General features: G+C 33.3%; 2 protein-coding genes across 4 annotated transcripts; both read right to left on the minus strand.

Annotated features, from left to right (window-relative positions):
* Positions 1–102: 102 nt before the first annotated feature.
* LOC108331009 (uncharacterized) lies at positions 103–1626 on the minus strand. Its single transcript, XM_017565616.2, has 3 exons — positions 1055–1626; positions 544–665; positions 103–447 (listed from the first exon to the last, which is right to left on the minus strand). Exons 1-3 carry the CDS (start codon positions 1298–1300, stop codon positions 288–290), a joined length of 528 nt encoding a protein of 175 aa, XP_017421105.1. The 5' UTR covers positions 1301–1626; the 3' UTR covers positions 103–287.
* Positions 1627–6715: 5089 nt separating this feature from the next.
* Positions 6716–16703, minus strand: LOC108330450 (uncharacterized). 3 transcript variants are annotated; one of them, XM_052876647.1, is made up of 16 exons: positions 16219–16703; positions 15876–16007; positions 15471–15638; positions 15073–15318; positions 14802–14899; positions 13576–13660; positions 13269–13496; positions 12243–12302; positions 11687–11763; positions 10139–10440; positions 9957–10048; positions 9747–9876; positions 7941–9091; positions 7561–7853; positions 7279–7446; positions 6716–7189 (listed from the first exon to the last, which is right to left on the minus strand). In XM_052876647.1, exons 1-16 carry the CDS (start codon positions 16519–16521, stop codon positions 7075–7077), a joined length of 3648 nt encoding a protein of 1215 aa, XP_052732607.1. In that variant the 5' UTR covers positions 16522–16703; the 3' UTR covers positions 6716–7074. The 3 variants fall into 3 exon arrangements, with proteins under 3 accessions (XP_052732607.1, XP_052732606.1, XP_052732608.1); XM_052876646.1 differs by having other exon boundaries at positions 15876–16010; XM_052876648.1 differs by lacking the exon at positions 13269–13496 and having other exon boundaries at positions 15876–16010.
* Positions 16704–17252: the final 549 nt, after the last annotated feature.

Genomic DNA, 17252 nt, shown 5'->3' on the forward strand with positions numbered 1-17252 from the left:
CAATAAATGGTACTGCAAAAATTAGTGGCTCCTTGACGATGACTTTTTTCTACCAGCTCTAAACACCGAAGAACATAGTCACAAAACATATGTTCACAAGCATGGACAATTAAAATTAAATTATTTTTATTAAAAGTCAGATTTCTTGGTCACTCGACAAGATATAGTTAGAACTAGTTACAGGGTGATATAGATTATAGATGACGATGCAGATACAAAGGTTGCTCTAACCACTTACCCCTTTTATCCCTTCTAGGATCTGAACTAGCGGCATCTAAATTTTCAATCTAAGCCAAAAGCCAGAAGTTCTTCTGCCACCTAGTGCTAATGAAGTATCCATTTGTGCCCTGGCTTCTCTTCCTCACTCCAATTGTCAAGCACTCTGCTTTATTGATGCAATGATTCACAAAATCCTCCGTATAACCGCTTCCGCTGCTTCCACATATACTGCAGAAATAATTCTTAACTTATAAACTGCATACACTGAATCGCTTAAAACTCAAACTGAGTGACAGGAAGTTTAAAATTTGGTATAGAACTCACCAACTTAAAAGAGAAGATGACTTCTTTTGGCCCAGTACCAGGACAGAGACTTCCAACTTCTTTACTTGGCTCATTACTGTGGCCAGTTTTGGTCCTTGGATAACGAGCGCTTCCACTTCAACCTATGTCAGACCATAACCTTATCAGTAACTCTTTATTCAATAAGGGTGGGAACAACATAGGAAGAACTGTCAAAAGAAAAGCTGAAACATCTGAAAACTTCTCATGGTTTCTCTCTGAAAAGTGAAAACAAAAGAAGAGGGTAATGCAAGAAGCCAACACCCTTTGCCATCTAAAGAAAAGAAAAGTTGGAAAAGAAACAATGGCAAAAGAGGTGATATGAAAAAAAAACAAAAGATCGAAGAAGGGACTTCCTAATCCACTGTTATTGAACAGCACTGAAAAACAAAAGAACAACTTGAATCAAGATAAACACTATCCCTTGCCTCTGTATTTGAACACAGTATATGAAATGAAAGAAGTAACAAACAAAGAAACACAACGAACTTACCCCCGGTTTGCAATCTCTGCAAAGAGAGCCGAGATAATTGACGAGATAGGTGGAAGAAGAAGGTTCAGGACCCTTGTGAGGAGGTACAATATGAAGAAGAGTCAAGGAATCACCCTTATTAGTTACATGAGTAAGTGCCCACATCATCGCATGCTTGGAATGTGAAGTTCCATCAACCACCACCATCACCCTCTTCTTCCCCATCACCCCACCCTCCTCGTTTCCGTGCATGTCAAACCCTTCCATTCGATTCACGCTTCCCTCACCCTCAAAAACGAAGCCGAAGAACTGAACATTGATCTCTAGAACACACGCGACACTTGATTTATGCAACCGCAAGTGTGGCACGGTACTATCATTACCAGATAAAGAGGGTGTAGGTGCTAGAGTGTTGCAGGAGTTTTGTTTGACAGATTACTATAGTTGGGAAAACACACTTGCACTTGCTAGTTCCTAGAGAGAGAGAGAGAGGTGCAGAGTAGGTAGAGAGGGTGATGCAGGAGGGTAAAATGTGATGCCAATTGCCAAGGCTTGGCCTTTTATTAAAGTGTCACGGGAATCTGAGGTCTGTATTATGCATGATGCATAACAGGATCTTTTCGGAAATCTTTTTCATCTCTTCCAGAATCTTTTCTACCATTCTAGTAATACTGTTTTTGTCTAAATAAACAATTATCGTTAAGCCATAACAATAACAATATAAACCAATTTTCCCATAACACATGATGTGTTACCTCATTCCGCATGATGTTTAGTGGTCCATCAGTAGTCAGATCAGTAATGTATATATGATGGATCCAAAATTCTTGTATTGGACCCAAAATGCAATTTTTGAATCATATCAGGTTGCATTCTAATAATCTCATAATGAAAAATGCGTTATTTAGAAATGGTTTAAAAAAGTCATGAACTTTTAATTAAGTTGATGGGATTAAGAATTACCCACAACAGGAACAAAGGTTTTGAAATGTTTGAATGAAGCATACACAGTGGATCTCTGCATATTACTGTTTGGAGGTGAACTTAAATGCAAGCCACTTTCACCAAAACAGTGTATCCAACTGGGTTTGCCTGGGGAATCGTTTGTGCCTATTTAGATTAACTTCTTTATTTCTTCCAAAGTAGATCGATTAAACTTTTCTTTAAAAACGATTACAGAATCAGTATTTCCATAACTGTCATTAGCTGCGTTGCTTTAACTCTATCGTACCAGTAGCTTTTCAAATTGAATATTGGGTGAAAGCTTGAGTTGGATAACCTCACCTTCCAAAATAAAATCAATTCATGATGGTCTCAGTGATCAGAGCAAAGGGCATAGGAAAAGACTAATAAAAACAAATAAATTTTGGCATGAAGAATTATATAATTAGAAACATATAAAAATACCGACATATAACTAGTAATAAATCTAGGATTTCAAATGTGATTGTGTTTCTCGTCCAACACAATAAAAATAGAATCTTGAAATCAGGGTTTTGGCATCAGTTACCAGTGGCACTAATTAAACCTAAATGAGGAGAGTTTATATTTTTTGAATAAAATAAGAGTTGCTTTACTTCTCATTCACTCGTCAGTGGTCAGACAGCAGAGCTGACAGACTATAATAATAACACATTTGAAAAGAATAAAATAATAATAAAAGGGTTTTGTTTAGTTGTTAATTAATTAATGTGATGATTATTTATTTATGCAGAGAAAGGAAAGGGTGTCAGAAATATATAGGGAGCCTCGTGAATTGGGTTTTGTTTTGTTTGGTAATGGAAGCACAGAAATTGGTACCTTCAAATTATTGCTCCCGTAGCCCTCGCTGAACCAACTCAAGTACTTCACTATACATCAAAACTACCATTTTACCCTTTTTCACTTTTCTCACTTACCCCCTCTTAACTCCTAAACCTAATTAATTGTCGGAAGGGTGCTCTGGTAATTTGGTGTATTAGATTCGTTCATAGACTGATTGGAATCACAGTAGTTGTTGTTGCACCATCTACATCATTCATATCATTAATATTAATATTTATTTTTACATGGAAAATAATTTCTCCTTGAGTTTGATGTAATTTTGTATTAAATATGAATTTAAGATGGAACACTAAACATGACTAGAGTCCAACATCCATCCTTTTAATATGGATAATTTCAACTTACATGGAATTATCTAATATAAACAGTGGAAGTTATTCTTGCTTTTATGAAATTTATTAGATAAGATAAAAGATAAATATTGATTGTTTAGTCTTAAAATAATATTGTTAAATCAATTATTATATTTAAGTTATATATCCCTATCGCGATTTTATTTTTAGAAATCGTTTCCATAAGTTGAAAGAAAAAGATACATGTAATAACTTTTAATCTCAATTTCTTCCGAACACATAAGACTTTCTAACATACACAATTTTACTTAGTTTTTATACCTTTGAACCAAAGTCACATTTCAATCCAAGAAGACAGGCCGAAGAAATAAAAAATAAAAATGAGACGATTTTAAAGATGCATAGAATTTGTCTTTCAAAACTCTTATAACAAATGCATGCCATTCAAAATTTGGACATTAATTATTTAAAATGTTCGCGATTATTCAAATATCTCTACTAAGTATATAGGCGAAATTAAACAATTAAGGTATAAAGAAAAAAACAAAATAATTATTATTAATTATATTCTATTCACATTTAATAATTTATATCACTTTCATCGTGTTCATTTGTAAGGAATGTCTTATTCATGGTAATTAATGAGAAGTGATTTGTAAGATTTATCCCATTTGTTTTGGATGATTTAAAAACAAGTAATGAAACGAATTTGGAGGATTGAAGAGATTTTGAATCCTCGCATCTTAGCTTGGATTTGCGGTGATTGTTAATGAAATGATCAAATGTCTCTGATATATAAACAAATTTACTTCACAGATGCTAAGCTATTAAGCTTGTAACCGATAACAAGCATGAAACCGTTTCCATTAAACACATTGCTTTAAATGCTTTGCTATATTCAATTTCGCATACGTGTATTCGGTTCCAACAAAAAGTTCCACAAGGGTTGTATTTGATCACAATCCATTCATTCAATTCCAATAAAGTGTATTCGAATACATCATATATTATTCAATTTCACATGTGCTTAGCCCCTTATTAGATTACATAAAGGTGTATTCAAATACACATTTTGTTATTCGATTCCCATATTCGATTATCGTGTACTTAAATAATAATAATAGTTTATTTTTTAAAGTTAAAAATTAATTTTTATTTTTTTCTTACAATTATATTTAATATTAATAATTATCATTTTATATTATTTATAATACTAAGGGTATTTTGGTAATCTTTAATTTTCATCAATTAAACCATTTTTTTATCTGTGAAATCCTACCTAATTTTCGCAGACTTTATTTCCAAATTCATTTTCACTCACTTCTTAATCTCTTCCAAAAACAACAATACACTCACTCTTAAATCTCCTTAAATCCATTAACTTCATTCCTCCCAAATCCATCTTTCAAAACAAACATACCTTAAGAATCCAAGTTTAATATAATTTCAATATTTTGTTTTCTTTTTTATTTTTTAATAATTTTTAAAAATAAAATCATGATAGAATTTCATGTTTCGAAACAAATAATATATTGAAGGATGTTATTTGACAACTTTGAGATTAAAACAAATTATCATACTATTTTATATCCTAACGTTCTGTTTTTGGTTTTCTTCAAAGAAACGTAAACTAACATGTTTTATAGGTAGATGAGAAAGTTACAACTTACAATGCATTATTGGTTGACGAGCATAAAGAGTTTTGATTGAGCAATGTAAATAACCTTAAATGGGAGAAGCATGTCATTCATTCACCTTAACATTGAAATCCGCAACAAAGAGAGTAGAGACGAAATAGCGTTCAGCATCTCGTGAAGTACTGAAATAAAAATGCCATCGATATTCTTTCATCATGCACAATACCACACTCTCTAAATTTAAAACATTATTAACAATCATCCTTAATGCTCCCTTTTCTTTTTACAATTCCATTTTATAAAGTCAAATACCCACTATCTATCTTCTTTTTATAAACAGACTATGCTTTATAAGATGAGGACTATTTTTCTATATGTTGAATTTATTCGTCATGGTTAAAAAAAATTAAAACATGAAATTCATTCATGAAATAACAAAAATCAGAAAAAAAAATATTTATCCTTAATTGATATTTATCCTTTTATTTTTATTTTTATTGCAACATATAACTTCGCTTTTATTATATTTCTCTCTTTTGATGCTGTTATATGTGTCCTGGATTTGAAAAAGAAAATATAAAGATGAAAACAGAGAAATAAGTAAGAAACAATTAAAAGAATAAAAATCATATAGTTTTATTACTTTAATACAAATAAAGAATAGATTCCACTACAATTTTAAAATTAAAATTTTATATTCATCCTTTGTCAAAGCAATAAAATTAAGAGTAAAATATCTTAGACTCAAATTCATACAACTAGTTCATATTCCCTATTTAGTCATTCCACATGCTTTCTATTAAGAATAATGATAAATTTATCCTTAAAAAGTAGCTTGTGAAGTGGTTCTTTAGGTGTCAAACTACTAGTTTTTTAAAAAAATAACTTCTTTTTCTGTCTTGTATATAAAACCAGTGACGAAATGGTGTTGGGGATACAGTGGGTTGTGAGATTTGGAAAGGGAAAGGAAAACGAAAAGTAAAAAGCAGTGATGGCAATTATGGCTGTCTATGCCACCAAAGTTCTGTGGAGAGACTGAACAGAGTGAAGCCAGGAAAGTGGCAGGTTTGCTATGCCAAAAGCAATGGAACAGAAATATAAAATAAACAACAGAATCATAGTGCTCTATCACCACACACCAACACTTTTTAAGACCTTATAATCATTATTTCGTTACTATCAAATTTGTATTTATGGCCTTTCTAACCAAAACACTCCAGTATTACCATTTTTCAAGGATCTGTCTGTGAAAAAGAAATAGTAGAATTTTCGCTTTTACTAAGGAAAAATCCACAATCCAATACAAAAGTATAAGTCGTATCTTTAATTTTTCATAAATATTTTGATGAAGTAAAGTAAATATATAAATCAATGTACCAAAAAAAACTTATAAATCTGTAATGAGAAAAACATTTCATTAACATTTACTTTAATAAATAAAAAAAAAAGAGTGCCCATGCGTGATGTTGATGTTTCGGCCGTTGTATATTATGAAAGTAGGAATATGTATGGCTATTCTTGATCCATACATGTCTTCGTTTTAATAGTGAGCAGTACTTTATATACAAAGAATACTTGTTTCTATATAAATTATGATAGAAAAAAATTGGTGAACACCTATTGAGTTTCTAGTCCTATTTGAGACCTACTAAAAGTGTATCATTTTTATTCTTTTAGGTGATTTATTTTAAATTATTTATATTTTAAGGTAAAAATATTATTTTAGGTGTGATATAGATAGGAGCTGAATTAAAATTTGGGTGTTTTCTATCATAAAGCATGCGCCTTTTCAATATACTATTTTTAATTTTATCTTATTTTCTTCATTTTTATATTTTCTAAATTCCTATATGTGACTATTGAATCTTATAAGGTTGAATACAGATTAGACATCTTTACTTTTAACTTCAAATATTCTAAAAGAATGATGAAACCAAAAATGCAAGATTCTCTAGGAATCTAGTTCTCGTATACAAAAACTTGTACTGAATTAATAAACATGGGATGTAAATACGTATCTCTAATACAAAACTACATCCTAACCGTATGCACTTTTTCCCTCGTACAGAAACTAATTTATGCTTTGCAAAGATGAAAAATCAATTTTCATAAATGGGTTAACCCATCCTTCCTCTTCTGCTGCTCTTGTCACTCAAGTTCAATTTACAACCTCAGCCCCTAAAAATAATCGTAGGCAAGAATAAATTGCATGAACCTATCCTATGTCAAACGTCAAAACGCTCTTCTATCCTATGCATAAACCTATACAGAAGTTATAAATTGCCTCCTATGTTGTATGTTGGGAAGAAATTTTTCTGTAGGGATCAGCATCGGTCACCAAAGATATTTCGTCTGGAGACAACTTGGTATTTGTGCTCAAGTAATGGTGAACGCCCCGTACCCTGCATTGAAAACGTAGTTGAGCAACTATTCAAGGAAACCTTGTTCTTGGATCAAATCGAAAGGCTAAACTGAAATGCTCAACATTTACCTTCCTCCTCTCTTCTTTTCGACCACTTGTGAAATACGGAAAGCTTCAGACCTACAAATTTGGCGTAGTGAAGATAGATATTCGTTGAATGCATAACCTTTTAATGCCAAGGATGTTCTTGGAGGAGCGACGGATTGGATGATCTCGATTAGAGATCTTTTCTTTTCACTGGTATTAAAGGTTCCCAGAGTAAGGTTTGATATCGCAGAAAAAATATTTTAAACAATAACGAGAAAATTTGCACAAGAGGAACTGAACATTACTAAAGGCAAGGTGAAATACCTCTTTTGCATATTTATTTGGGTGTTCCACACTACTTCATTTCCAGTACGGAAAGCCTTCATTTTCGAGAGATCCTGTCGGGATAGTTTCCCCAATGCCATAATATCAGTGGAGGAAGCCAACATCTCAGAAGTAATATCAGCACAATTTGCACAACCCAACTTTGATCCTTCATCTGCTATAAGCTTAGCGTAAAAGCAAAACCCATGCTCAGCCACAGTGGACATCATTTGTTCACAATAATCATGTGATGCAGCTTCGTAAGAAAGGAACATTGAAGGTTCCATTCTATCCTGCATATGCATATATTATCATAGTTTAGTGCCAAATACAAAAAGAAAAACTTCAAAGTTTTATTTTCAGTTGAAAAAGACACTCACCCATTTAGGAAACAAGTCAACATCTGAAATTAGATTGCACAGTCCACTAGCAAGCTTAACAACATGAAAAGCACCAAGCTCTTCTGAGATAGAATGCTGTCTTAAATCCACTCGGCGATCACGGAGATCTCTCCACACGTTTTGTATCTTTTCTGTCTCGTCTAATGGATTGGACTGCGACAATGTTGGCTTTGGTTTGAAATCCATTCGACTGCATTCATCCATCACTTTAATAAGTGTCTCCGTATGTTCATCTTGAACATCAGGCAGAACCCCTTGAAAAGAATGATCTGGAATTTCAGTATCCGCCAACAAATCTGGATTCTGTGACAATTTTGTTAAGCGCCTACGAACATTGACATTGAATAGTTTCAACTCATTATTTACAGATACTTCTGGAAGACTAACAAAAGGGAGAGCAGGACCAGAAGACACGGCTCCAGACAATGTCTCTGTTCCGTTTTCAATTTCAGTTTCAGGAACAAACGTTGATTCTGGCACACATGATACATCTAGTGATTTACAAGTTTCATTCAAGTATGCACCATCAGCCATTTCTGAATATTTAAAATCTTCGTCCTCTGAGTGCTCCAAATAGGAACAAACTAGTCTGTCAATTGATGTGCCCGGGTAGTTTCCATTTAATTGAAATTCTGATGGACAACCATTATTTTCTTTCATCGGTTGCCTCGTATTAGCTTCATCGTGGAAGTCTACAGGATATCCACAATTTGAATTGTCATCCTCAGAGTCAGAGGACATCACTACAAGTTTCCTTCGACCATTATGCCTAGAGGATGCAAGTGGGGAACCAGAAGAATTGGAAAACTCAGAAATAGTGCTACGTTGAATTTCAAGCTCACAGTAATCCGTCAACAATCCATTTCTATTAATCATCTCCGCCTTCATGGCCTCTATATCATCAGTCTCCGTATAATTCACTTTTAAATCTTTTTGCCGTTCACTTATGTGAAGCTTTTCTGTAAACCCTTTGGAGTTTTCTTCCATTATATTTGTTTGTTTAGCTATTTTGTTCTCAATTAGATCGGAAATCACAGAGGGGAAATCCCAGGACATTATCTTCGGAAGAATCTCATGGGCAAGCTCAAGATCAAATGGAAGTGAGCCATAACCTGTTTGTGCCTTTTCATCTGTACAGCAAAGGGGGAAATCATAAGGTTTTGTAAATCAATACAATGGCAAGAAGATAAATGGGAACTTCAAACTACATCATATTCCAATATTAATTCCTAAGCACAAATATAATAACAAAAAACAGCTTTTAGGGTGGGGAGGGATCTATCAACATGTCAAAATAGTTAAAGATACAGGGAGTGAATCGCAAGATTAAAAACAGATTATTATTGTGCTGAAATACTAGATGACATCAACAGACATTCTTAAGTACTCTACACTTCTTATAATCGCTTCCTAAACACTTTTAAATCATGTTAACTAAAAAGCAACTTCCCCAACGGCAAAAGAAACATAAAGATGAAAAGAAGGCGGCGGTGAATAATGATCACGTGATGGTCATGATTTGAAAACAAAGTTCGTGATGACTACACCAGAGAAGACAAATCAATCAATAATTAAACAAACAAAATCAATCGGTCTTGGTAATAAATAGTGTTCAATTAATTTCACTGCTTTTCCTAGTCCATTTTACCCTTGAATGTAGCTTCCAAAGTCAATAAATACATATAGCAAATATTTGCTTTGCTTTAACATGTACATGCTACAACCTACCACCAACGAACTAATATGGTCTAGAAACACAGAAATGAACCAAATGCTGAGGCATACCTTTTTTAAATGTTTTACTCTGAAACCAGAATTGAAGATGCATAATGATTTTTCGGATATCTCCATCACAAGAATGTATAAACTTCTCTAGTAAAAGAGGATGGATGTTGACTCCTTCAGTGAGACAAACCTACAGGTAATTCACATAACATTAATATAAATTTGGACAAATTTCTTTTATTACCTGAGAACATAAACTGAAAAACATACACTGTACAAATGGCAAAGCAATTCCTTTGGTGATGGCAACACGAATGGAACATGGAGCATGTCAAACTTATGTCGCAGACCAGGATTATCACCTAATTTACATCAATATGTCTCCATAAATATGAATATCTGAGAAAACCTGCTTTAAGTAAAAATGCATCATTCTAACCAAGTTGTCTTACTATTACTGGTCAATATAATTGGCCCCTTTGATGTCTCAGCAATCTGTTGTATGGCAGCAATACATCCACGATCTTCGGCAAAAAGGATGTCCGCATCCTCAACTAGAACTAAACGATGGATTTTATATTTTTCAGTATCATTATTTTCACCGTGTATCTTTAATGTTGATCCACTATGGCTACGGGCTTCATCATCGGATATGGTTACCAGTTCATCCACTCCATTCGCCTCATCAGCAGCTTTACCACTGAGCATAGCCAGAGCTGAGGTCTTATGTGAACTTGCAGTGCTTCCTGATTGGCTGAAATATATACACATCAAATATCATAAAATAGTTCATAGAAGCTTCTATGATGGAATAACTTGATTTTACTTGAATGCAATTGAATCAAGGCAAATCATGTAATAGTGAATTTCAATAAATATCAGGAAGAGGTTTTAGCTTGAAGGGAAGAACCAGTTTTTGTATATGAACGCAGAGAATGACAAGTGATTGAAGAATGAAGCAAAAACTATAAGTCTTCAAGAATTGTCTTGGCTTCTCACAGCGCCAAACTTGAAGACTATGTTGAGGTAGCTTACAACAAGGAAATTTTGAAAAGACTTTATTAAGATCAAGGAAGAAATTTTAGGGTCTTTTGGACAAACTTATGCACAGGAACTTCCAAGAGAAACAAAAAGAAAAAATTGACTTTCAAAAGTTAAAATTAGCTTATGCACAAGGTAATTTATAACGACTCTCGTAGCTTCTTCTTCTTTCCATTTTTAACTTGCACATAAGCTAACTTTTTAAGATGATAAAGTCAATTTCACTTTACTCCACATATTTTTCTTTCCCATAAGTTTTTATCGAGAGGTTTGTCCACACATACCCTTAAAATCAATACAGTCGTTTCTGTAAATAAAGAAATTATTTCGTGGCTAAGAGATGATTTTAAAATATGTTCATGGGTTAAACAGATTTTATAAACACTTACATGAGGTTTTTTTTAATAAGATTAACTTTACGTTGTAATTGATTACAGAACATGTTCTAGGCTTCTGGAAAACAAATGTCTCCATTGTAATCATTTACATTGGGTTACATGAAAATAATTCGGTGAGCATGTTATTTTACACAAATCTAGTCCCCACATCAAAAGCCTAGAACCTCAGATCTCTAGGGACTCCAAAACGACTATCCCATGCTTAGTTCATAGTTGTTTGACAATTCTACTCACTTCTTTAACCTCAAAATTTTACTCTGACCCTCACTGGATCACACTACTATACTCTTGAATCCTAACTAATGACAGACTTCTTTTTGCAACGTGGCATACAGTATTGTTTATCAATAACAGTTGAAGGAAGGCATCCATATTCCCATGTTCAATAGGCTATCGAATTCTAAGAAATTTGAAATGCTACTAAAAATTATAACACTCAACTAATCCAACGATATTGCACAAAAGTGAAAGCAACTCTAAGACATTTACAGTTAGTTAAAATTGAATAGCTCCGGAAGATTGGAAGTTATCAGCTAGCATTGTTAGAATAAATTAGCAAACCTTTTGAACCCAAGTGAATTAAGAGAATGTTCCAAGTTCCTGATAGCAGTCCCATTTGTAGAATGTGATGAGTTGAACTGTTAAGACAACATGAACCGTAATTAAGTTTGGCCATATTCATGGTTGAAAAGACAGATATATGACAAGGAGAATGAATCTTTATTTAGAAGTTTTAAGGGGAATAAATATATCGGGCACATCTGTTTCTCAATAACTAGATATGAAGCCTAGACTTGCAACTGGCAATACAAGAAATTGTTTCCACCATTTCTTCTCATTGTTTTGAACCAAAAATTGCCATCTTGAGACAATCATTCTTCCCATTGGGCAGGAAAGACAAAGCTCAAATTCAAACTTCAGAGAAGACAGCAAACTTTAATCAGGCTAAATTCAAATCTGGGTAAATAGTTACTGTACATGATATTAAGTATTGCTTATAAGAAAATTTTAAGGTGGCTATTTACAAGACCATGGGATCCATCAATGAATATTATTACCACCACGTATATCAGTTTAAAAGCATAAATTAACTAAATGTGTTAAAAAACTGAGATACCTCTAAAATAACAAACCCTTGCTCTTTGGCACAAGCATGGACTGCTGAAGACTTGCCACTCTGCAACATCAAACTTATATTTAGCTAACAACTTGAACAGGAAGTGTTTATGCAGGAAATGAGCCTGGTTCTAGATAGAGTGAAATAATGATAATGCATTGCAACTATGATAAAGTTATCCACAGAAAGAAGCATGTACAAGGCTGGATAGTAACGTTTTAGACGTTATGCAAATAACTTGTGTTGAATTACCATGAAAAATAAAGATCAACATTCCTGAGTCCACGATACTATTAATAGAACTCAGAAAATTAATATTAATAATTTTTTTCTAACTATTATGACCATACACAAGTTCAAAAATAGAGACGGAGAAATTAATTGCTAAAAAGGCAAAATAGAGACAGAGGTTCAAAAATCAATAACTAAAAAAAAAATAGGGACTTGGTTATTGACAGATTAACCTTGGCGAGGTAAAAGATCATTAGTAAGTAATAACCGTAACATAACACTAGTCGTAGAAATGGTACAAGTGCGTGCAGAGAGTTGTGACTTAGCAATCAATAAGGCACAGAGAAATTCACAAGCTTCTATTCATTCCTGAAATTTTGAACAGAATATAAAACGAGCCACATCTAGTTTGCTCTGGTGGCTTACAAGTAAGAGGAATAAAAAAATTGTCAGTCTCTATTCTGTTCAGAATAACATTTTTCAACCATGTTATCAAATAGCTTAGGATTAATGTACTCATGGTTGTTATTACCTTTCAGTTTTATTATCATCTAAACTCCACTTTCCCATGGTTCTATATTGAGTTCAATAATCAATAGTGCATTAGCATCTTGATTTGAAAAATCCATAAGTCCAAGTACTTATCCTAAATTCATATTTCAAAATTTTAATATTAATTTCAGAAACTGGCCATTGTATTACAGAATAATAGTCGCCAGTAGGGTATGCATAAATGAGGTCATAGGTGACAATCCATATAAATTAAATGAGAACTTTTGATGTAGATTTGCATACCCCAATTGGTCCTGTAATTAAAAGAACATTTTGCAGGGAATCCTTCTCATTCATATCTTCTGAGTCACAGTCACTATAAGAACATTTATAATCATCATCTTCATCTTCAACATCTTGCATGCCACTTTTATCAGTGTCAGTATTATCATTCCTGCTTTTATATTGCCTTTCATGCCAACAATGTAGCCAATCACTCAAGAAATTAACAGATTCATCATTCCCGCATACCTAAATTCACAACAAAAAGTGCAGAAATTCAGATCATAAAATTGAAAAGGCATGCAACCTTAACATTTTTAAAAGTTACCTCAACAGCCTTCGTTGGCTTATATTTGTGTGTCCATAAGTTGGACTCCTCTATATCTAAACAGCTACGGTAGTATGATCTCATACTGCAATGCAGATGGCAGAATACAAGGTCAAACTCACTAAAAGGAATAAACTTCCTATATATGTCTTAAACATGTTGAACTGAAAAATGAAATCAGTTTTTTTTTAAAAAAAAAAAAAGCAAGAGTATAATTATTTTATCAATTACATTTGATAAATCCCAGAGCTTAACGGCCCAAAGATCACAAGTATACAAGACAGTAGGCTAGGAGAAACAGAGCCAAGAGTGCAGAAATAATTGCTGTCATCAGGAAACCCTGACTATCAGAATGGATACCCAAACCTATCAGAAACCATTTTGCCTTAAGCCACAATATAATCCCAAATAAGACAATCAATCAGTTAGGACAAGTAACTTCCTAGACATAAGATTCTCTTGATTGGAACCAAAAAACAGTCATAGCCTCACCGGTGGAAAAGATAAAGACATAGGGAGACAATTGTAAAACTTTCCATTGTATCAAAATCAAACAACTTTGACAGAATGGATCTTTCATAACTTAGCATTAGTCAGGAGTTTATTTCAACATAAGGGGAAAAAACATCAGCTGGGAGACTCCTTTTATATCATGATCATCAATTGAAAAAATATAGTTTATGAAATAAGTTACTTCTCTAGCAATTTGGGGTTTATACGGAACAAGCAATTTTCTGACTCTCATTATGTGAGCTTCTGGCAACTACTTTGATTCAATAATAAAGATGGCCTTTTAGCTCTGACAGAGATAGAGAAATATTAGGCTTAAATTTAGACAAATTTGACAAAACAAATGACCAACTGTATACATGACTATCAACCATTAAATTTCTTACGATTCTCAGTCATTATATATATATATATATATATATACACACACACACACATCTTTACATTTACCTTATACTTCATCTCACTACTCAACATAAAATCAGATGAACAGGAGGTGATACACTAGTATACAATAAATGAATTTTCCCTCAAATTTTTTCAACCTTCAAACATTTATTTAGTAAAATATATCTTTACTATATTGTTTTGAAGCACTTTATACATATTTTATCCAAAAACTATTCCAGCTTTTATTTAGTGCTGGAGATAAAGTGCAGCAAGAGGAATTACTTAGAATTTACAAATGTACAGTCATGTGTCATGCCTCTGCTAACCTTTCTTGAAGAAATCTATTCAGTGGTTCGGTATCTTTAGACTTTCTAAAAATGCCAGCTTGCACAGTTGGAGTAACAGATTCATCCACCTTCATGTCCTTAACAATTTTTTGCCAACAGTCAACAACAAATTTAGACAAAGAAGAAAGTACCTTTCCTCCTCTAAACTAGTTTTAGTGGATTACCAACATACTACAGCTATGCATAGAGTATGTAACTAGTGACAAAGCTACAGAAGTGATTCACTAAAAATAAAGAAGAAATGATATACCAGTTCAGCATTTCCACACGTCAGACATGCTGATTGCTCTGCTAGTGAAGATGGGTTTGATGGTGATAAGGCATTCTGAGAAATTGAAATGCCTGATGGATTCAAAAAACTGTGAAGCTTATCAAAATTTAAGGATTCAACAGAACCCTCGAAAACAGATGAATTTACACTCTCTTGACCATAGTTCATGGAGGTGATATTCTCCATAAACATCCAGTTTCTCCAGTCAACTGATGACGTATCATCCTGCATGAACAAATTTTACACCTAACTCAATAATATGATGCTAGAGAATTCAAAACCAAAACAAGATACATAAATACATATATGTAACACTCTTTTTATCACGTCAAACCAAAGCAATAGCAACTCCAGGCTCCCAGACAAAAGTAACATACCTTAACATTTTCAAATACGTGAATAGGGCCGCAAGTAGTCCTTTTATGCTTACTCTTTGTTGTTGGTAAATTACTTCCTGATTCACTCACATCATGAACTTTTTTTCCCTCCTTCCATAATGAAAAAAATGGATGTACCTGACGTCCTGCATATATCCTCGAATCTTCCTGGTTAAACAAAAGTGTCAAATAACACAAATATCAAAGATTGTACTGTTACAGTTTATTGGCAATGAAAATGTGAAACTGAAGTTAAAGCAACAATTCAAGGAAAGTTTCTGGCCAGTGTCTTTTATATTTAGAGCATTCACATGTTTCTCCTAATTTTGTAATTTCAAACAATTTAAAGCACACGAGAGCGAAGGATTAAACTATTTCAGACAGAGCAAAACCAAACACACTAACCTCAGCAGCCAATTTTGCCTCTAGAAACAAATCATACACAGGTGCCTTAACCTGATCGGAATTAGCCAACACCTGCTGCGAAGTTGACCCCTTAGTGCCATTAGCAGTTGTTTTTTTCTTTGGCGTGGGACGCTGCTTGTAGAGGAAAAATAACAACACCAAAAACCACAATCAGAAATTGAAGCCCTCGATTCTCTGCCCTCAATGCATGTCAACGTGTCCAGAAACACTTTAATTTCACCATGACATTATTAAGCACGAGAGATAAAGCTTATAGATTTCACAAGTAAAGCTTTTAAAGAAAAATAAATTAAAGCTTTAAAATGAGAAAATAAGGAACTACCTTAGAAGAACCTTTTTTCGGAGGAGTGGCTTTTGCCTTGGACCTCGTCCTCTTCTTGTTATTCTCAGCCTCAGAGTAATCCTCGTCGATCGGAGGAGTGGCTTTTGCCTTGGACCTCTTTCTCTTCTTGTTATTCTTAGCCTCAGAGTAATCCTCGTCGGGTTCGTCCTCTTTGTCCTTCTTCTCAACGGGCTCCGGTGGCTTGAGAGGGAAGAGCGTCGATTGAACCAGCTTCCGGCGACCACTGCGGCGGGGCGGGGCGGCACTGGAGGAAGGACTGCAGTCCATGACGGTGGACTCCATCTGGATGGAATCGAGTTGAGTTGGTGAGATCTATTGGATAGGGTTTTGGGAATTGGGGATAAAGGAAACGGGGCGCATTACTGCCAATTGAAATTTTGCGCGATAAAGATTTGGGGGGAAATCAGTTTCTATCTCATGGATCTGGAGGGAACATATAGAATATGTTTCTTTTCAGTTTTCCGTTTTTTACTGAAAACAGTATGAGATACGAAGTAAGTTACACCCATAACAATACATAAACTATTCTTCCTTTGGGTATATATTTTATTTTATTCTTAATTTTATTTTAAAATTAAAATATAAATTTATGATAATATATGAAGAAGATATATATTTAATGGTTCTATTTTACTTTAATTATATTTTACCATTAAATAAATATCTAAATATCGGTAATTATTTATTAATCTTTATGCGTAGCTATTATTATTAACATTTTTTCTTTAAATATACATAGACGAAATGCCTATTTTACACTAATATAAAGAGAATGGATATACTACTCCCTAATTTCCTTTTACATCATTTTTAAATCGAAAATTGTATTCTTTAATAAATAAAAAGATAATCTATTCAGTTATTTAATAAAATAATAATTAAATATTTTTTTAAGAAAAATAGTCACCGCGTAATGTTTTTAATACTATTCTCATAAAATTATACATTTTTTAAATTATATTACTTTCATTTTTTTAATTGATTACTCGTAAAAATAATGAAATCATATAATT

Source organism: Vigna angularis, chromosome 4 (genome assembly GCF_016808095.1).
Source record: "Vigna angularis cultivar LongXiaoDou No.4 chromosome 4, ASM1680809v1, whole genome shotgun sequence".
NCBI classification, from domain to species: domain Eukaryota; kingdom Viridiplantae; phylum Streptophyta; class Magnoliopsida; order Fabales; family Fabaceae; genus Vigna; species Vigna angularis.